Genomic DNA, 22498 nt, shown 5'->3' on the forward strand with positions numbered 1-22498 from the left:
GCTGATGTTTCATCGCGAGAAAGGGGAGGGGAGCGTGTGCGCTAGGGGGATTTCAGTTCCGAGGAAACCAACTCCGTTGTCCCTTTCCACTCGTCGTACGGCAGCCGGTGAGAGAGAGAATGCGCAAAGGGCTCTTAAAAATGTCATAATTTTTTTTTTATCAAACACAGGCGCGTCTTGGCTTAAGAGGCAGAGCTTCGCACTTGCATTGTATAATTTAAAATGAAAGGAAAACGCGACAGCATATTTAGTCAAGAGAAAAGTTCGTGAGGGACACCACGCCCGTCATGTTTACGCTGTGGTTTGATGATCCCCTCCAGGAAAGTTTTCACTGGCATGAGTCTCATTTGTGAACACACGTGGCTTAACAGCCAGCGTTGGCGTCACATACTTCTGTTCGAAAGGAATGTCAAAAAATGTCACGAATCGTGATGATTGTGACGATTGCTAGAGCCGGGTAGATCAAGAAGGAATTGCCTTGAATTCGTATGATTCCACCAATGATGATTCATGCAGGAATCATGATTCCTCTATGGGTGATTCCCACGTTAAAACTTTTTGAGAATTTTATTTTTATAATTTTATTATTTCCCTTCTACGTGACTTTACCAAAATAAACAAAAATATGAATCCCTGCAGTCACGAAAGCTTTAAATCAAAAAATTTAAATATCTGTTCATTTAAATGGGATTCTAATAGGGGATTGTGCCTATGGCAGACTCGAGCCATAGAATGGAATTTTGTTAAGAATCTGCCTTCTCGAAGCCACTCCAGCCATCCAAAGCAGTGAATACTACCAAATCTAGCCGACCCTATCACCATGAAAATGTGTGGCTGATGCTTGGGCGATGGATCAGACTACCACTCGTAACACCGGGCCTATCACTCACTTCTCTCCCCCTGACTACCACTGATACCACCACGACCACTGGGACTACCATTTTAACGAGTGGAACTCTCATCCAGTCAGTTGGGACCCACGCAACTACCACTTGGACCACATGAAGACCATCGGTAATACCACTTCAACCAATGCAACCACATGTTCGACCACTGGGACCAAATGGCTCACTACTTGGACTAAGTGTTGTGTGCTAAATGACGACGCTGAGGCAGGCCTTCAAGTAAGGGCTTGCGCCGGTTTATTAACAAGGGTTGGTGACAACTTCCGCCATAGGTAGGTGCCCTACACTGGGTCCTTCACGTGGTCCCCTCGGCTTTGTCTGTCCCTAGCTCGGCTATCTCTTGGGTCCTCTAGCCTCGAGTCGGATCGGGGGTTCAGCCAACACCGACCGACCGAGGAGAGCAGAGCACCTTCCACGACTACCGCCGGCTTCTCTCCAGACTCCCCGAGCTCTACCCCTGGCTGTTTCTTCAACCGCTCTACATCGCGGGCTCCCACAACGACCCCGCTTTCGTCACGGGGCCCCCCTTAAGTACCCCGAGGTGACATGATGTCATCGCACCGCACAGCGCGTATGACATCACGTCCCCATACTACTCCACTACATATGTACTGACAATGGCGAAGAGGATGAAGGTGACAATGAAGATGATGATGAGAACAACCAAGATGCCAATGATGTTAGAGATGGTAGAAGATTATGGTCGTGGAAAAAAAACACGCACATGCCATGGTTAATATTCCCTGGAACTTCACTCATTAATTCCTACACCGATGTTGAGGACTCAGTCTAGCAGACTGTTTCATCTCAACCACCACCACCAACCACCACACTGTGTTCAACCACCACCACACTGCAGATCACAACACTTGTCTTTCTGTTTATTCCCTCGCACTGCTCGAATTTGGAATTTTATGTATATATGTTGAACTTCTTTCGCACCATACGTAGCCAACCTTGCTAATCGGAGTTGCGGGGGAAGGACAACAAACTAAATACAAAAAGCAGTTCTAAAGAAATGAGTATTCAATCTAGAAACTATCCACCCAGCTTCTCTTTCCCCACTCTCTCAATAGCCTTGCTCAATCCAAGACCTGTTCAATCGCATACTATTACATCTCTAATAGTGCTGTTTGTTGCCAGTCATTTCACATTTTGGACCTGAGAGACTGTGCTCGGCATTTGCGTAAAAAAAACGCACACAACCCAGTCATTATTGCAGCGTATCACAGTGATCGGCCATATACGTTTTGATGGCGATGTTACTAAACCAGCCAGGCCTTGTTGCCTGAGAGCCACACCAGCGTCTGTACACCCCCCCCCCCTTCCATCTAGATTCCACGACGCCAATCCATGATCCCATTCAGAAAAGGATTTGGCCGAAAGAATGGAAGTGCAATTGCAGGCTAGAAATCACGGGCATTGCGCAGCTCTAATGATTACCGTGACAATCCGGAGAAATCATACATAAGCCAACTTTGCGGGATCATGAATGTGTCACCAAAAGCTTCCTCGCTTCTGCTTGCCTGTGCTGCCACTCGTAGCAAACTGGGATACAATCCAAAAATAAGATGAGCAGACAATATGTCCCCTTCATATATCCGTCTCTCTACAAAGAAAATAAAAGTATTACAAAACCGGTCAGGACGCATGGCCTTCTGGGAGTGCATAATTCCAGCAGCATTGATCAGGACGAGCAAACTCTGGACTGGTTTCGACAGCGTCTCACTAGAAGAGTAAGGCTTGCTTGAATTATTGCTGATGAACTGCCAGATGTTACAGGCAAGGCGAGATGTTATCTCCCTCGCCTGGTATGCACGAGGACGTGGGTTCGATCCTGATGTTGATATCTGTATATTTGGAGTTTGCATGTTCTCCCCGTAGTCGCGTACATTTTTATCCGTGTCCTCCGGTCTTTCCCTAATATTTGTAAACATGCATTTCGATTATTCGGCTGCTATAAATGTCCACGTGATAGGCCACTTCGTTGAGCTATCACTGTGCCCAGGTCACTTCTGAAAAATAACGTATAGCTCAGTGGGCTTTACCTGCTAAATATATCTTTTTAGGTTAAGTTTAGTTCAAGTTATGGGTCCTAGTTCTAAATTATAATACGTAACTCTAATTAATCATTAACGTCATTGTGGGGAGTATAAATAACAAATGTATATCGCAAAACTGATAGGCCGACAATATATTATCGGGTTACCTGTACATACAAATTTGACTACTGCTCGAGATAAAATCAGGCTTTCTGCAGAGAATACCTGCACAGGTACGCTTTTCCAAAGCCCTCTTTTCCTCGCCACGTGATGTGCTTTGGCAAACCATGTCTGGTGCTTGGCATGGTTTACTGCGAGCTTTGAAGCGACACGGTTTGAAATTCCAGAAGCCTTTGCTGCGGCCATCTAACCAAAAGCATCTTTGTAATAAAAAAGAAACCCGAGATTTTATTTGCACAGGAAACAAATAAGTGTGCGGTTTACCTGCTGCCTTGTACGATACTCTGTATGCATATTGCAGAATCTGTATTACAGAATCTGTATCTGTATTACAGAATCTGTATCTGTATTACAGAATCTGCATACGTATTAGTGAATCTGTATATGTGTAGTGATGTTAAATGGATCTCTAGCGTGCATAGCGCTAAGTGCTGTAGAACAAGTAAATAAGGGTGCAGAGGCGAGCACACCGTGCAGTACCGTACAGTGGGTCACTAGGGGCGTAGTACCGGGTGCGAGCAGAGAGAGATAATTGGGTCCTTCCGACAGAGTCGGGGATTGCAGCCAATCCGCCAGTGCAGCGAGTAATTGCCACATAATTGGTCACTTGGGAGCGTGGTGCGGGCTGCTGGCGGAAGGGGGGATATGAGGACGAGTCACCCCGGCATTGGGTGAAGCACGTGATGGGTGGGGGTGAGGAATGTGGGGGAAGTGTCGCCAGGAATCGTCGAGAGAGTTCCTGAAGGGGGCGTGGTTAAGGGCGTGGTTAAGGGCGGAGCCGGGCAGGTGGGAGGTGTAAGGTGGCCTGGAATCTTCGGGAATGTTCCAGAGGGAGGCGCGGCTGAGGGCGGAGCCAGGCCGCGCCGAGGGGGATAAAAGGGAAGACCCGATCGAATATCGGGGCTGTCTGCAGGTGAAGTGGAACCCAGTGCTACGTCTCCGACGTCATGGGTCAGACAGCACGTTGGCTGTTCTGACCCGGTTATAGTCACCACGTGTGCGCAAGAGATAGGTGTGTTATAGTTCCGTGTGTAACGAGTGTAAGAGTTAGGTGCATGGTAGTCCCGTGTGTAACGGTGTTATGTAGTGTAGAATAAACGTTGTTGCCTCCTCAATAATGTCTCCGAAGTGACTCACTACACATGTATTACAAAATCTGCGTGCATATGTGTATTACTACACTTGTATTTCGATTACAGAATTTGTAAGCGTATTCCTGAATCTGCATGCGTATTGCATAATATGTATTTGACTGAGCTCTAACAAAAATAAAGCCGGGATGTGCAATTGCAGGAAATCATATGCAATGCAAATACGTCAGGGTCTGATTTCCTATACAGCTGATAAAACACAAGAGGTTAAAAGGGGCATAAAATTAGTGCATCACCCTCACAATAGCCTACTAATTGATGTTTTTCCATTTCAAGGCCTACACATCCAGCTTGTTATTTAAGCCTCGCTTCTGTAAGGCCAAAGTCTCCTCCGTGTAATGATATTCACGGAGAAGGTGAGAAAGCATGTTTGGGTTGCACATCATGATAGAAAAATGCCGAAATACATTTCAAGCTCGCCGCGGTACGCACGACAGCCTGATTTAGCCATGAGCCTTAGAATCACGACACGACAGGGGCACAGGGGGGAGCAGATTCGACTACATACTGATGACCACGAATACAGGTGAAACTTACTCTTTGGTTATTTCGGTAGCAGTCATGTAGGTAGAAAAAATAATAGATCACGACGTTTCGATCGCCACACAAGCAATCGTCTTCAGGTGGGAGAGAGAAATAGGTTGCTGAAACAAGTCCTTATATATAGAGCCGAGAGGGGGAGGGGGGGTTGCCGCATCGGGCAAGAGGGTGGGGGCTAGAGATTGTGCCTAAGCCAGTGGGAAATCCAAAGATGGGACCCGAGATGGGGGGGGAGGGGAAGGGGGGGTTGTGGTTAATTCGCCTCCACGACGACGAAGAGCTGAGGAGGTGGCCATTGTATTGTGAGAGATTAGCATGTCAATGTAGACGAACCAACGCCACCAACGCAGCGGTGGCTGTGCGAGTGCGACATCCAGCTCGTTAGAAAACGAGGGAAACAAACGAGGGACAACACCACGTCGAGGGAAGCAGAGAAAGACACACACCGAGAGACACACACCCACACAGAGAGACACACACACAGAGAGAGATAGACACACACAGAGAGACACACACCGAGAGGCACACCCACACACAGAGAGACACACACCCACACACAGAGAGAGAGGCACACACCGAGGCACACACCCACACACAGAGAGATAGACACACACAGAGAGACACACACCGAGAGGCACACACCCACACACAGAGAGATAGACACACACAGAGAGACACACACCGAGAGACATACACCCACACACAGAGAGATAGACACACATAGAGAGAGACACACACAGAGAGAGAGACACACACCGAGAGGCACACCCACACACAGAGAGACAAACACACACAGAGACACACAGAGAGAGAGAGAGACACACACCCACACAGAGATAGACACACATAGAGAGAGACACACACACACAGAGACACACAGACAGAGATACACAGAGAGAGAGAGAGACCTAGAGGGACACACCCAGAGAGACACACACACAAACCGAGAGACACACACACACACACCGAGAGACACACACACCGAGAGACACACACAACAACATCACAGCCAGTTATAGTCTGCTAAAAAACGAGAGCCACCGCGACATCGAGAGAAAGGGGCAACGTTGGCTTTGTTAGTGAGACATTTAGCCCGTTAAAGTAAAGACATTTAACTTGGTAATGTAACTCAGAGAGTCGAAAATAACTGCTGACAATGGCAGGTAGGATGGAAACATCAACAACCAGTTAAGGCTTTACCTGGTTAATAACGCCCTTCTAATTATTGCTCAATTTGTACCCATCTTCTCGGTTGAAGTTATGTCTGTGTTTATATATCTGGATGGCTTCATGAACAAATCTTTGATGGTAGCCCAAAGGTTTGCAGAGTACCTTTTGTTTGTGTGACGATCGAAACGTGATCTATTATTTTTTCTACCTACGTGACTTTACCGAAAGAACCAAAGAGTATGGATTCCTGCAGTCACGAAAGCTTCAAATCAAGACAGGTGAAACTGGCACGTACTTGCCATGTGTAGTGGCTAGGCCATGCAGTAAGTGATGAGCTCTACCAAGCGTCAATACAGGCGATAATTGTCATGTTATGTCACCGTGACTATGATGGATTTGACAGCTTTCAGATTTTTAAGACTTCACGCAAGATCAGGCTGATGTGTGTAAAATTGTATATATTGGTGAACATGGAAGCCATAATATACAGTATTAGATTTCAACTTCCATGTCTTCTAAAGTTAAAATCATTCAACTCAGCTTTAATGATTTGACAAGTCAGTTGGGTTGCTATTTCTCCCGGCTTTCCCAGAATCATCCCTTTGTGAAAGTAGCTGTGCTGTATGCATTTGTGAGTAACTGGACTCATAAGAGTGTGCAATAACAAATGTTCAGATTTACTCAGATTTACCTGGGAAATCTGGAAAATTGTCTTTGTTTTTTAATGTCAGTCTAGTTTTTTTATGTCAGTTGCGTAATAATAATACACCACTCAAGACAATGCATTTACATTCACGTGTCATTCTCTCCTCTTGCGGTATTGTGACATTAATTCGAAGGTCGCATTAACATATATCCCAGTTTCTGTGAACCTCAGAGGTGACAACAATACACTCCACAAGGCTCTCAAACAGAAGCCAATATAAGCAGAACTCCATTCTGTATCCCCAGATATAAATAACAAAAAAGTACTTCACCATTTTGGCTTTTCAGACCAATGTTATCAAGAAGCATTTGCTTAAGCATGCAAACCTCTGGATTGGTGTTGACCTCTGAGTCTCAAACGAAAACAAGCTGGCATCACCACCACATGAAGCTGCAGAGCATATTCTTCAACCTCAAAACGAGTACGAGGTCCTGGACACAAACGGTTGCTCGAGTGGCCACAAATAATAGCTTAACGAAGTGGCTTATCACGTGGAAATTCAGAGCAGCATCCAAATACTATGAACGCACATTGATTCTAAATGTGGAGGACCCGGAGAAAAGTCGACGCGACCACAGGGAGAGAGACGAAAACTCCAAATACACAGCAGGCGTTAGAGTCGGGATAGAACCCACGAACTCCTGTGTACCAGGCGAGGTAGTCAACTCGGTGGCGAGATGTTAACGCTCGTTAACCTGGCCCCGTTGCCTCACCTGCGGGAGCCTCAGAGGCTTGGCAACGGCTGTGCCAGGAGGTTTCACTGAACCACGGCGAGAGACAGCAAACTGCATGGCGGCGTCGGCGAGCGAAAATTTTCGGTCGGTTCAAACCCCCCATGGGCGCCGTTTTTCCGAGGCCTCTGCTGCCTCCTTCAAAAGACGACTGCCCTCGTCCATCCGGGATCATTAGTTAACAGTGCCAATGCCGGTATTTCAGGCCCACAGCTCATTTTGAAGGCACGTTAGCAAAATTACAATGGACATGAAGCCCGGCCGCAGAGTTTCCCATAAGGTGAGATGCAACAATCAACTTTGAAAGCACCGGTGCTCACAAACTGAGCAAATCCCAACGTACATAAAGGCGGTTTTCAAATGAAGCTTGCGATCTTCTTGGTTCTTTCGGTAAAGTCACGTAGAAGGGAAATAAGAAAATAATAAAAATCAAACATTATAAAATAAAAATAAGAAACTAATAAAACTCTAATTTAATAAAATATTTTTTTTTATTATGTTTTATTTTTATTATTGTATTATTTCCCTTCTACGTGACTTTACCGAAAGAACCAAGAAGATGAATCCCTGCAGTCACGAAAGCTTTAAATCAAAAGAGAAGATTACGATTGCGAGGAGCAGCCAGTGTCAGCTAATATGGCACCCGAGGTTTAGGAACAGTTTATTTAGAATTGCCCTGAGAGCTCAGAAGCTCTTGAATCGGGTTTCATCAACAAAACAGAAAAACTGTAAAATAAAAACACAACGTTTGCAACAGGTCGCATACAAATTACGAATACAATAAATACTGCAATGAAAAAAGTCAACAAATTAAAAAAATGTCAAATAAATTACTTCATTATAAATTAAATATTTAACTAAACTGAACATTAAGATTAGAGAAACAAATTGCAAAAATGGTGCATCTGGAGTGACGGAACGTGATGAACATTCCTGTTCAGATATCCCCATTTATTGTTTTACCACCGCGAATATCGGTCAGCGATTCAGTGATAATTGCTCAAGCTGGCAAAGGAAAAATAAGGAAATCTCAGCTTTCTTCAACAATATTCTGCTCACTTTTTTCACAACAGGCATTGTGGTGCTGTATACTTTCGGCAAGTAAAATGGACAGTTATTCAAATAATAATAATAATGACAATAATATAATGGTATTAATTATTTAAGCCTTGTGCCAAACCACTGCTGGAAGAAAGCCTTCCCGACGGCCGTGTCAGTCCTCGGTGGTTGGTCAGTTGGGGATTGATGAAGGCGGCGGGGTGCAGGATGGGCTCAGACAGCACTCGCTACTGATGTTAGTAGTGGACACAAATTGAAAGGAGGTCACTTGGCAAATTGCTCTAACCACTGCGTAAAGCACTCATTTAAAAAAAGTGTTTTTTTCTAAGTAAAGCAAAAACAGCACGGTGAAATGAACTCGGCTCTCCTTTGAGTTTCACTTAGCGAGACCTCCACGTTAATGACCGATTTGAATAGTAACAGAGTTTAGTGGTGATTTATGCAAAAGATACCATTTATAATAAGGCCCAATAATAGAAATCGTATTACAATGTGTTATCCATCAATATGATCTACATTTTAATGCAAGGGGCAATATTCTGGAAAGTAATAAGATTGGAAATTATTAAAGATACGAACAAACACTACTATTTTAATGGAATAACTTTTATAATGAGAATTCTGTTTAAGCAACTTTTAAAACATGTTCAATGGTGAATGTCAAGCTAAACTCGTCAAAATTGACAACGCTGGTAATTTTTTCTTATTTTAACTCAAATTTCAGTTTCTTGACCATACGTTGAGTTGTTGCTAATATCTTATTTAATGTGTATTATTACATTATTATTAAGTCTATGGTCACAGTATAAAACGCATCTCTTTATATCCATACAATATAATGGCCATTAAGTCAGGCAATCATTCATTCTCTTTAAGCCAAATAAGCCACGAAATGCCTCTTGGCAATCTGGTAGGAGACACAACTTTTCCAAACTCACTCCAACTTCACTCATTGATATTCTTGGTTCTTTGGGTAAAGTCATGTAGAAGGGAAATAATAAAATAATAAATATGAAACAATCAAAATTCTCACGACGTTTCGACTGCAACACAAGCGATCATCATCAGCTTTAAATACAAATTTCACTCATTGAGTTATGTATCAGCGTAAAGGTGGTATGAGTAAAGTCGTGGGTTTTAATCTAGGCAGCTGCCTGTGATTAAACCACGTCCTCAAGTGGAGTGAGTTTATCGCCTCAGCTTAGTAGCCAATGGCTCTCTCAATAACGAAATCAAAATAAACATGGGCAAATTCCATCACTGAGAATGAAATGAATGCCTTAATTGTCATGCTACGAACCTTACTCCCATATCCAGAGTGAGTGGGAAGTGCTGCACCCTACTGTGTGTGGACCAGAAGTCACTTGAAGGGATCTCTCATTGGTAGCTCTGTGAAATCCACTTCCATGGGACATGCTGCAATACAAACGGTTGCACTGTTCTGCCCGAGTTTCGAATGGATCTTTGATCCCATGCCAAAACGCAAAACATTTAATTTGTTTATATAACGTATTGGTGTGAAGGACATTATTTATTGGGCATGTGATGATGCATATATTTAGTGATTCAATCCAATTCTAAAGCTCATGACAAAGGCATGTCATTGTTTGTGTGAAGTACCATGGACGTATTTTTCGATTTAAAGCTTTCGTGACTGCAGGGATTCATCTTCTTGGTTCTTTCGGTAAAGTCACGTAGAAGAGAAGTAATAAAATAATAAAAATAAAACATAATAAAATAATTTTCACGACGTTTCGGCCACAACGCAAGCAGCCGTCCTCAGGTGAAGAAACAAGTCTGTCGAGAAGACGCTGTTTTATTTTTATTATTTTATTACTTCCCTTCTACCATGGATGTGTACAGCCCTTTAGTCAATCTACTACTGGACGAGGGCCTCCACAAGTTGTGAGGGATATTTGACCATACTTCACCACATTGGTCAGCCCCACTGCTGCCCAGAGTGCCGAAAGTACCTGTTATTCGCACACAGTGGTTACCCACCCAAGTACGATGCAGACTCAAGTCTGCTTAGCATTTATTGTAATATATTTGTTTTGTTATATTTTCATGTGTAACGCGAGATCAAGAATACATTTTAATGTATGGGTCAATGCATCACTATGTGCTTAACTAATATATACAGATAGGAGCTTGTATAAACATTGCCCGTGTAAAATAATATGTTTAATGATATTATCTTTATTTAAATCAAAATCGAGTCAAAGCATGTCCCTGCATCAGAATATAGTTATGCTTATTGCTACGTTTCCCATAGCAGTGCCGCTGCTTGTATGTTTGTATGTATGTAGAACTTCTTTATCACCGCATCTAACCAAACGTGCTTATCGGAAGTGCGAGGGAAGGACAGCCAACTAAACACAAAAAAGCGGTTAGAAAGAAATGAGTTTTCAATCGAGAAGGTACGTTCAATGATTCTGCTATGGAATCCTTGGCAAACTCCTTTCGAATGTAAAATGTTTTGCTCGCACAGTAAAATCGCATTGCGAGCGCACGAGAGAACAATTTATGAAATATATCAAAAGTCTACTGGCAGAGCACTCCCTCCTAGAGACTTATTGGCTCCGCATGTAAGCATCCTGCGTGTATAATCATATTGGCTCTTGCTTTCACCAATGATTCACAACTTACATCCCACCACGATTCACCAACCTCACCCCCAAGTCGAGGCATTAAAAAGCACACTCGGCATCCACTGCAAGACGCACGTGTTTTCGTACGTCGGATAATGCACAAGCGAATGTGTGTGCCACAGTGTGAATTACACTCTAAATGCAACTTTAAATTAAAATTTAATGTGAGTAATGATGTTTTCTCAGCTGGAGGAAATAAAGTGCGTAATGGTGCTGGACCCCATTATTATTTATAACCAACATTTTTCACACGATCTTCAGAGGCCAAACGCTCTTTAATGACACACTTATGAACATCATCATAATTGGATCATTGCATCTTCAATTTACATATTAGATGCATTTGATTCATATGCTGCAAAAGATGCTCGTAAAGTTTTTATTTTATTTTATTATGATTGCAGTTGCCGAACACGGGCCCCAAATGCCTACAACATGAATCGACCAATAACAAAGGGCAATAATGATGGCACACGAGATACAACCCAACACATATATTTAATTGCGCAAGGTTATAGAAACATGGTAAAATATAAATGTTGCATCCTGCGTTACACTAGCCACACACGGTATGCATGAGACAAAACGGACACTTTAGTAGAATGAGTTTGTGACATGGGCAGAGGCATCGAGCTGGGACATTTAAGAGAAGAATAACTAAGGCACTGCGAGATCCGACCGTGTCCGTCTAGTGCTGCATTGGCTTCCGGTTTCCGAATGTATACATGAGGTCGCAATCATTGCACACAAAGTGCTTGTCACAAATGAACCACAATCCCCTGCTGATCTCATCAAGGAGCATAAACCATCACGTGAACTCCGGTCATCCTCACAGTGGCTTTAGCTAGCCCTCGAACAAAGACGGTCACTGCATTGCGCGCTTTCAGATGCGCATTAGCGGCCGTCTGGAACGCCACAGGAGCTATGCACTTTTAAAATAGAGATTTAAAACTCATTTCTTTAAAACTGCTTTTTTGTGTTCAGTTTGCTGTCCTTCACCCGCACCTTCGATTAGCATGGCTGGCTATGTACGGTGCAAAAGAAGTTCAACATACTATACTACAGACAAGAGGTCCACTGAAGTGACTGTGTTGTCGTCCTCCTCCAAGGGCCATTCTCTTGGCACAATACGACGTTACATCACCTCTCTGTGCGAGTTCCAAATTGTAGGCGCCTTCATTTCGTCACGTGACGCTGGCAGCAGCGTGATTGCAGTGCCATTGGGGAGAAGCGCGCGGGGCACTTCGCGTGTATTGACGCTGAAACAGGATTCATGTTCACATTTGACCAACGCACCCACGAGTGGGTAGCCCACTCGTGGCACGGCAGCCTTACGAGGCCAATTGAGTGAGGTATCGACTCGTATTGACAAACTATTTGCAGCGAGTTCGTGAACATTTAAAAATGTGTATATTGACAACATTCGGTTCAAATATATATATAAAAATTAGATTGCATTTTCAATATTTCTGTGTCCTACGCAAGCAATTTATTTTACTTGATATATATATAATACAAGTGAAGACATCTAGTATTTCTGTGAACCTCTCTCTTTTTTATTGCAGATGTCTGGCCACATACAATATGTTAAGCAGTGGTTAGCACACTGTGCTATGAACCTGGCTACCTGAGTTCTCTAGATCTGCCGAGAGCTAAAATCAGTAGCGAATGATATCTGAGAACCATTTCTGGACTTGCTCATCTTTCACTGATCCACACTGATCAGCATGGCGAAATATGGTCAAACAATCACCATAATTGATCCGACATGGGGAGGCCTTCCTCCAACAATGGATTTATAAAGCAGCGGACGTTATTTTTATTCCTTTAGCTTTGTGTCCTGGAAATTATGTCATCCTCACAGTGGCTTTTGGATAGCCATCGGGCAAAGACGGTCACTGAATCGAGCGCTTTCAGATGCGCTTCTGCGGCCATCTGGAACGCTCTTCGTTCCGGTATCAGGAAGCTCCTGGAGCTATGCACTTTTACATCCAGATTGAAAACTCATGCACGGCTGGCTACGTACGGTGCAGAAGAAGTTCAACATACAGCATACATGTACAATTACTTTTTGCAATTGGTATCTGTACCTTTGAATTTTGCCTTGGTCTCTCTAAACTGACTCGGCCTAAAGTGAATACCCACAATGTGTTAAACATAAGCGATGGAAAGAGAGAGACAGGTTTGAATCTTACTGATCGTACCACTCCCCCATTTGCTTGCAGCCTTAAATAGGTGCTCACCAACAACATTTGCCCAAACAACCTATCCTGGTTAAAAGGGGGATCATTGTCTTAATATTGTATAATTTCACTACTGCTGCGCACATTTTTTTTGACTAACATTAACATCTCATCAAATGTCAGTTTTAAAATGGGTAGTTTAGACTTAACATGTTCTAAAATATAAATATTAAAAAAATCACAGCACAAATGCACGATAAACAGCGGCTGAGTGGCCGGCCGTGAGTTCCTGGTGGATATTCCACATTCCAATAGTGGGGACCAACCTATCCATAGGACAAACACGATTGAACCAATTTTATTAATTCTTGAGAGATGATGGGGTGAGTTTCCACCCAAAAAGAGATTGGAAATATCAACTTACTCAAAGACAAAGGTAGACGAACAGTTATTGGACACATCATTGATATGCCACAACACTCTTACCCTGTGCCTCTTTCTGGATGGCGGTGGCTCTTTAGGCTCCGTGGAATTTTCAGGCTGCATGTTCTCCGCTGCCACAGAACGCAAGGGCCGTCGCGCAAGGTTGTCCTTGCGATGTATGACAGCCGACCGCGCCTTCAGATGCCTGGCAGATAAAAACACGTACACGTGAGTGTGTGTGAACGGACGGCAAACCGTGGCGACAGAGTGATGATGTCGGTCAAGTGGACTGTGGTGGCATAACAGATCCATGATGGGTGGTGATCTTCAACATTTAACAATCATATTGCGCCTTCCATTCACTACATCATGGGTAGCCAGGTGATGGAATGAGGTCTTCATCCAGCTCTGGATGGACATTGGCTGATAATGGCGATGAACATGTGTCACATTCATAATCACATTTACTTTGGTGAGCTTCAGATACCAGTTGCCATTGATGGGCGAAGCCAGGAATTAAACCGGGCTTGTTCATAGACACAGAACCACAAATGCTGGTACAAGCACACACAAAAGATAAAGATCCCCCGTATAGCCTTAACATACCGTTGGGGTAAGTGCTGTTAGCGAGCGCCTATGAAGGCTGGCATGGCACACGAGGGGGTGGGTGGCCAGCACCAAGCCCGGCCGCCTTTGTCTCTCCATTGGCGATGGTTACACACCACACCAGGTACTCATTTGAGGTCGAGTCGACCCAGGGAAGGCCCAGGACCGGCTCAGATAATCGTCACTGGTGGTGGCTATGAGCGGGTTCGATTCACCGGGTTCGTAGCGCAGTGCACTAACTGCGACACCACGGCTCCCCCCCCCACACGCATACACACACACGCACACACACACACACGGGCATACACACACACACGCACACGGGCATACACACGCACACACACACACGCACACGGGCATACACACACACACGCACACGGGCATACACACGCACACACACACACGCACACGGGCATACACACACACACGCACACGGGCATACACACGCACACACACACGCACACGGGCATGCACAATAACATGCGCGGAACAGGCATGGTCAGTGAGTGCCGAGAGAGCACTAAGTGGCTCTTACAGGAAGCTCCAAGAAATGACAAAGGATCTGTCAAAAAAAACACCACTCCAAAGGACTGATTGCAAGTGCACGTAGTCAAGGGTATGCCATTTTATAAAGAGGCATATACACGTGCACGAACCCATACACACGCACATAAATAATTTGGAGAGCACGATATTTAAACTTGCGTGCAAACTATATGCGGTGTGTTTTCTGATGGCCACCACAATGTGTTAATTAGGACAAGTAGTACTCATTGGTTTACGTGTCTTTCTCAAACCTTTTTAGTATATGTAATATTGCATATGCTGCTTAAACGTGTAAAAAACATTGGGATCTTTGAAAAAAAACACAACAAATATAACAAAAATAATACGTAACACTGTGTGTATTCTCATAAAATTAAAGCTCAAGTGATATAAAAAAAATCATCTTGATGAATATACAAAAATTCTGCGTACTTTATAGCTCAGCCTACGTATTAAGGGACCTGGCTCAGAGGGTATATTTGGATAGTAAAGAAAGACACGCCCTTGTGTTGTTTCGTAACATTAGACGGGGTGTCTGACATGTGATGTTGAGTCCGTGTGGCAGCCGGGAGCCGGTTCTATCCCGCAGTCGAAGTCGCAGTCGTAAAGTGAAACGGTCACACTTTAAAATAAGTCTTGCAGCTCTGCTCAAGTGTGTTACAGGGGGCTTCACAGCTGAGGAGGCTGTCTCGTTCCAAATGAGGTCATAACACTCGGGCTGAAATATGGCACATGCATCAGCCACTCTTTTGGCTGCTTGAAAGGTCAAACCGTTGCTTTATGCGACCAGCACAAAAGTCGCCGTTACTTATTAGCGTCGTTTAAACTGACACACTAACGCAAGCAACTTTCACTAAATTGTGAATTAACATTTGCGAACGAATGCTTGGAATGGCCATCAGTATTTACAACTCATCATATCCAGTCTGAGACTAAATATCTGCCCTTTATCTTCAGGAGATTCGTGTCACTGCGATAAATAAATGTACGTAAAGTATCATTGCCTTTGACCAAATCACCAAGAATGCACCAGATCTCATCACATCTCAAAAATGAAGCAGGATTTGAGGCCTGGATTATGCTCGGATGGATGACCACCATGTCTCGTCGACAGGTGCAGTGGGCCTTGTGGGCAGTAGTGGGCAGTGCAGCAAACTTCTTTATTGTTCTGCACTCAATCTTGATGTGAAGCTTTCGTGACTGCAGGAATCCATACTCTTTGGTTCTTTCGGTCAAGTCACGTAGGTACTCACCAACATGCACTGACCCGCGTGGTCAGGCATTATTAAATGTCCTTCAGAGCCTAGAAGGCATGTGGAGACCTTCATTCCGCAGTGGATTGAAGAATGGGCCATAGGTGTACAATATATTAATACCCGAAAGGAAACCGTGTACGACTGTATATATCTCAAGAAACGTCACAAGAAAAAAAATCTGGTGCGTTATTTCGTCTAATATTTGTACTCAAAGATGTCATCGTGGAGGAGTGAGGAAGCTATTAATTTTGTAACTGCTGCTGGCTCGGACTGGTCGGCAGTGAAGTGGTGTTCAACAAATCGAATGCCCTCTGTGGCATTCTGAATGGTAAAAAAACACACGTTCTAATTGAAAGGGTGTAACAAGTCTATATCGCCAGCGGGCATTAGCGCCACCAAACGAGGCAACAGGCAGCGTCTGCACATTCATCCGAGGCCCACTTCACGGCCATCTCTGAGCATTTACCGGTGTCCCCTCGCATAAAACTGACATTCATTAAGAGCAATGCCAACAACCAAAGAATGGCTGTCGCTGCACTTGCAATTGCCATGGTGGCTGGATGTTATCTCCCTCGCCTGGAATACAGGAGATCGTGGGTTCGATTCCGACCCTGACGCCTGTGTATTTGGAGTTTGCACTCCCTGTGGTCATGTGGCTTTTTCTCCGGGTCTTCCGGTATTTATCTCCACATTAACAAACATGCCTTTTTAGTATTTGGTTGCGATACATTTTCCCGTGATGAAGCCACTTTGGTGAGCTGTTATTTGCAGCCAGGCCGCTTCTGAAAAAAGGTATATATTGCAGTGGGCCTTACCTGGTAAAAAAATAGAGTAAAAAAAAAACAGTGAATTTGGCACGGCGTGTTTCGAGTCGGTGCGTGTGTGCGGTTGTGGTGCGCAATGAGGAGCGCGCAGACCCGCAATTACCTCGGCAGCCATCAGAGATGGCCGTGACAAGAACATGAACATATGCAGCGCACAAAGGATATTTCATTTACATTTAATTACCCGCACTACAAATTACGGCTGTTATTGTAATACATAGGAGCGCTCGACTCGTAGTCAGAAGGTCCTAAGTTCATATCTCGAATGGGGAATCGGCTTGCCGTACCATTTCCTTCAGTGCCGATCAAATGAATACCACTTGTGGGTTGGCGACGGTGGTAACTCCATGGATGAAACTGGCACACCTTGACATGTGACTATGGACTTTCAACCACTGGCTCAAGATCGCCGATGAAGATAAATGTTATTAAAATACTTGCTTGAACATTGATACTTTGGGGATGGTAACATCTGCCAGCGACAGTGGTTACGTGTTATTTTCGTGCAATTAGTTATATACACACACACACACAGAGTGTAACATCATTATGGATATTAATAAAAATGTTGGAAATGTAAGTTCGTTTTTGGGTATGGTACTGTATATGTAAAGTGTACCGTTTTTATATTTATTTTACACAAACTGTTGCCTTCAATATTTTGGGTACACTAATTTGTATTCACCTGAGGCCATACAACATGAAATAATGTCAGTGGGCTTTCAGTTGGTTATAAAGAACAATGACATTGAATATAAAACTACAAGAAATACAATGAGCCTGTCCAAATATCATGGATGGTGGCCCTTGCGACGTTCCATATTCTTGTGCAGAACATTGAAGTGCATTTCATTTACCCAGATACGGGATTACAAAACCCCCCGCTTCACACAGCTTTTAATGACATCTTTTTATACAATGTTCTATTCCCCTATCTGTTGACGTATGTGTACGTCATTAGTTTTTCTTTCGATTTCATTCCGATGACACACGTGTACACCATCAAAACGAAACCGGAAGAAAAAATAAAATAAGTTATCATCAGTACCGAGGCTCCCACAAGGCCATGCGAGGGGGCGTCTGGCACAGTTTGGTGCCAGCTTTGATAGTGCGGTCGTGTGGCTACAGTTCTCTGTGGCGAGTACAATGTCTTTAAAAACAACGGCGCTACGCCTCTCTAAATTAAACGTCGAGCCGCTTGCGCGTTCCGAGATTCGGAAGTGAACGAGACACCCACCCTGCGACTTGCAGACTTCTCGGTAACGGGAAAGGGGGTTAAGGCCATGGGTAAAGCACCGGTGTGGCCTCTGTAATGGGCAGCGGCGGAGTAAAAGGAAGCGGGCACGTTCACCCCCCTTTTTCAGAGGTGGCATCGTGGGCTCGGGAGGCAGTGCACGAGGGTTCCTCATGAAAGGTGGCAGGGCGTCCCTACATCACAGGCTGCTCGCAACGTTTCAATAGGGGGCGGAAGGGGCAGGTTCACGGGCCACCGCGTGGTTCTGCGACAAGCGCGCTCGTCTTCGTAAACGGGGTGACCCAAGCGTACTCGCTCAGGAGCAACAGACCGGAGGGCCGTGGGCTAGTCTCAAGAGACGCTGCGGTCTGGGTTCATAATGGCGAACGCCACAGGCGCCTATACAGGTGGTCCACTTGCCTCCTGGAAATGCGGCCGATTCAGGTGGCGCTCAGTCCACTCCTCTTCAAAACCTAATAACCGATTCAACCTTCTGAAAGGCTTAGTTCGAGCGAAATCGTGCTGTCAATAAACTCTAAACAGCAAGTGCATCAATAATCATAAGAGCAATCACACGTACAGGAACGAAAGGGTTTTTTCACCTTCTGAGGCTATGAACTGGCATGTAAACCCGCTGACTACAGACGCTGCAGCGGAGCAATTCTTCGTCTCGCACCTTGGCACTGTTTTACACAATTAAGATGTCAGTGGCAATATATTTCAAAGTATGAATGTAATAAATATAAGAGTAGAAACCACCACAGCATACCCCCATTACAGTTTCTTTTCATGAGCACATGGTAGAAAACAAAGAATGTGTTGAATTTTTTTGTAAATGTCGGTGTTGCACCATAATAAATAATAATAAAAAATCAATATTACAAACACATCAACAATAATAACACGGAAGCAAAGTACGACTTAAAAATATTTTTTTGAGCACGGCCGTAATAACAATAACAAGACATAGGGGGTTCCGCTGGTGATTTATTTACGCGACGCATTGCAAACAGAGCAATGTGTAAGCACATTATAAAAATGCCAATAATTTCACGTAGACCGATGTCTCACGCGGCCGCGGAGAGGCCGGGGCATTGTTAATGACGACGGTGGTGAAGCCTCCTCACCCCACATTCCAGCCGAGCCCGAGCGCGCCATACAAGATGCAGCCATTTGCACCGCAACTCGAAACCGCGAGATTCACAGCCCTGCCACGTGTTTTCAGGCTGTGCGGCGGCTCGTCTGGCGTGATGATCAAACGGGTTAAATTAAAACTGTCTCTTTTTTTTCTAATTTATTTTATTTATTTGCATTTACCGCTTTCACTTTCTCGTGCGGTTCGTTGCGCACGGTTGCACTTTATTTTGCGCGCCAATTACAATTCACTTTGCTCGGTCGGTGTTAGCCGCTGAGGGGCGTGATGGGTTTCTTGTCATTCCTGTTGCTCTGTGCCCCCTGCACCGTTCAAGTTCCGTTGTATTGTGCACCGATGCCGACTTTATCGAGGGCGATATTGGCACGTAAAATAAAGGTCAATCGATTGATCGATGTCTGCCGCTTTTCACTGCTTGTTGGCATTTTCGTTCAGAAACTAGAGCCTCAGAAGCAGCTCCGGCAGGCGGACCGAAACGTCAGACACCATGCAGTTGCACGTCGTGCCGAATTGCACGCGGCACAACCCCAAGGCACGATCCAAAGGCACGGCTCAAAGGCCCAACTTGAAGACGCACCGGAGAAGACACACAGTACACTGGCTAACACGTACGCAGCAGTAACGTCAATTCGGTTAAAGCTGTCACCGCACACATTGAAGAGGTTCGTGAACAAGCAAAAGGCTTTGTGAAAGCTCACTAACATTTCTGCACATTTGCGTGTAACATTCCTCGCAGAATAAATAGAAGATGTGCAAAATTAAGTCTGCAATTTGTACCTTTGTATCTCTCAAAGTGTTGCGCGTGAAATAATTAAAAAAGCATGCAGGTGAGGAGGGTCAATGGCTTTGTGTTTGGCGATAGTGAAGAGCCGCTATTCAACGGCCAAGAGAAGCCAAACTCAAAAGACAAACACTCCCCACTCTTCTGTGCAAGCCTTTAACCGTTTCACTTGCAAAAGGCTCAAGGCACTCTCAATCTGCTTTAAAAATTAAGCCTGCTGCCTTGTTTTGATAGTTTTCGTGTTGCTGTTGGTTGATCATGTCAATATGTAATTAAATTAAATTAATTTCACCCAAAGCGATCACGTTATTGTACTTATATGTTCATGGCTGCGATTGGAAAGTGGTGAACACAATTTGTCGTGAACTCGGCGACCTGGGTTTGATTACAACAGTGGCGAGTGACATGTGACATGGTTCCAGGGCCTTCCACCTTTTACTGACAAGTCCGGTGTGATCCAATAACCCCCCGTGTCCAAAAAGCATGTGGAGGCTTTTATCCAGCAGTAGATTAACAAAATTGCTGTAACAAAAATACCTTGATAACAACATTGTATGAAAACCTTGTGTAGTTCCCATTACGATATTCCATTTAAAAAAATTGAGGACATGCACTGAAATTAAATGGTCATTTCTATGAAAACTGGCAGTTCCAAATGTTAGGACTATAGCCATGAAATGTTTTTCAGATTTTTGGGATAAAAATTAGCATGACAATTTTCCCCTACAACGTTAAGTAGCTGTAAAGTAACATTTGATTTAGTATAAAGAAAGCACGCACACACAAAACCAAAGTTCCTTCCATAAATCTCATAGGTTTATGTCACTTGCAAGGGATACAAATTATTTATTCAATACGAGTCATTATTTTAAAAAAGTGTGGTTGCTATCACAAAAATGCCTACATTCAGGTAAAAAACGAAAAATGCAATTATGTTCGAGAACATTTAACGCGAGGCAGGAGAGTCCTACACATGAGCTCTGTAGATCAGAAGCATTGGGAAAATCAATACGCGTGTATTTGGAATAGATGAAGAAGAGTGATGCCTTTAAAACCAAAGGAGCTTCTCTAACCAAGACAACTTGCTGCACCGGCTTTACAAACCATTAAACTGCGCAAACACATCGAGGACGCAGCTTTCCTTGACAGTGACCTTCGCGGGAAGTGTGCTGAGCAGAATTTATTTGAGGCGCCCAGTCAGATTAGTGAGGGCTTCTATGTCTACAGGAAAAGTCTAACAAGGACAAGTTATCCGGCAAACAAACATGCACCAAATACATCGAGGAGGACTAATGGAGGCGAGAAATCAATGCTGGGAAAAGCGTTGATAACAAAAGATAACGAGACAGGCCCTCCCAGAAGTAATGACTAGTGCCTAAGAAAAAAAAAGGGCACATTTTGTTGTGTGTTCCCCTCCGCAAATGACAACACTTCAACCCAAGAGGCCCCTGCGCTGGCTTCCCAGCCCCATCAATCTCACGCGCGGACAAAAAAAAAAACAGCGCCCTTCGCGCAATGTGAGAGACCGCGACAGCCGGCGGATAACAAACTAATTACGCGAAGCTTTACGAGGCCGGTAGGCCCTTAACGAGCCGTTAGCCGTGGCCAGCCTGCATTACGGGCCCTCAGCCGCGGCGCGGCCTTTGGGGATACAATTAGAGGCGGGGAGGCTGTCAAGAGGGGCCCGCCGCTCAGCCTGATCAATCGGCCCTTGGCGACCTTTTCGCGGGGATCCCAAGCAAGGTCAGCGTCTGCGGACGCGGACGCAACTTCTCCCCGTGCACGCGGCGGAGGCGCCGTAAATACTCCGCCGGCACATTCCACAAGTGCGGCCCCCCCCCCCCCCCCGCGCGCTCAGGGATGCCGCTCACGTTGGTCGGATGCAGGGTCGACGAGCGGAAGAGCCATTGCCCCTCGTCGACGTTTTAAGGAAGCCGTATAACAACGTGAAATGATGTACGTGGCCCGTGCGTGCATCTCGGTACGTGCGTGTATACTTGTGCGTAAGGGATGCCTGCCGTCCGTGGTGGAATGGTTAGCAATTCCGGCACAGTGGTTGAAACAGTCGTGCCAGTTTCTTACATTTGCCCCCCCCCCCCCCCCCACCATCGTGCCTTTGTCTGCCCAGAAATATAAACGGGTCCACATCACAGTCGATCGGGAGGTCGTGTGTGGTGGGGTAAAGTGTAGGTCCTCCCAGCTCTTCCGAGGTGTCCGGAGAGCGTGGAAGAACAGGACAAAAAATACAATCCAGAGGGGGCTCTCTAGAGCGTGCTATAGTGAAGGCCCTAATTGCAGGGCTGCACCTTCACCTTTTGAAATGTAACTTTCATATAAAAGGCAGCTAGATAGCCTAA

The 22498-nt window shown here is 44.7% G+C and overlaps 1 protein-coding gene across 3 annotated transcripts in view; it reads right to left on the reverse strand.

The window, feature by feature from the left end:
- The window catches only part of ARHGEF39 (Rho guanine nucleotide exchange factor 39), a 162128-nt gene that overhangs the window by 25659 nt on the left and 113971 nt on the right, over positions 1-22498 (reverse strand). For all 3 annotated transcript variants that reach the window (XM_061564601.1, XM_061564600.1, XM_061564598.1), the window contains one exon: positions 13805-13946. In XM_061564601.1, the coding sequence (XP_061420585.1) occupies positions 13805-13946 (142 nt within the window). The remainder of the gene's footprint in view (positions 1-13804; positions 13947-22498) is intronic.

Source organism: Lethenteron reissneri, chromosome 33, assembly GCF_015708825.2.
Source record: "Lethenteron reissneri isolate LAM-NWPU_2019-01 chromosome 33, ASM1570882v1, whole genome shotgun sequence".
NCBI lineage: Eukaryota > Metazoa > Chordata > Hyperoartia > Petromyzontiformes > Petromyzontidae > Lethenteron > Lethenteron reissneri.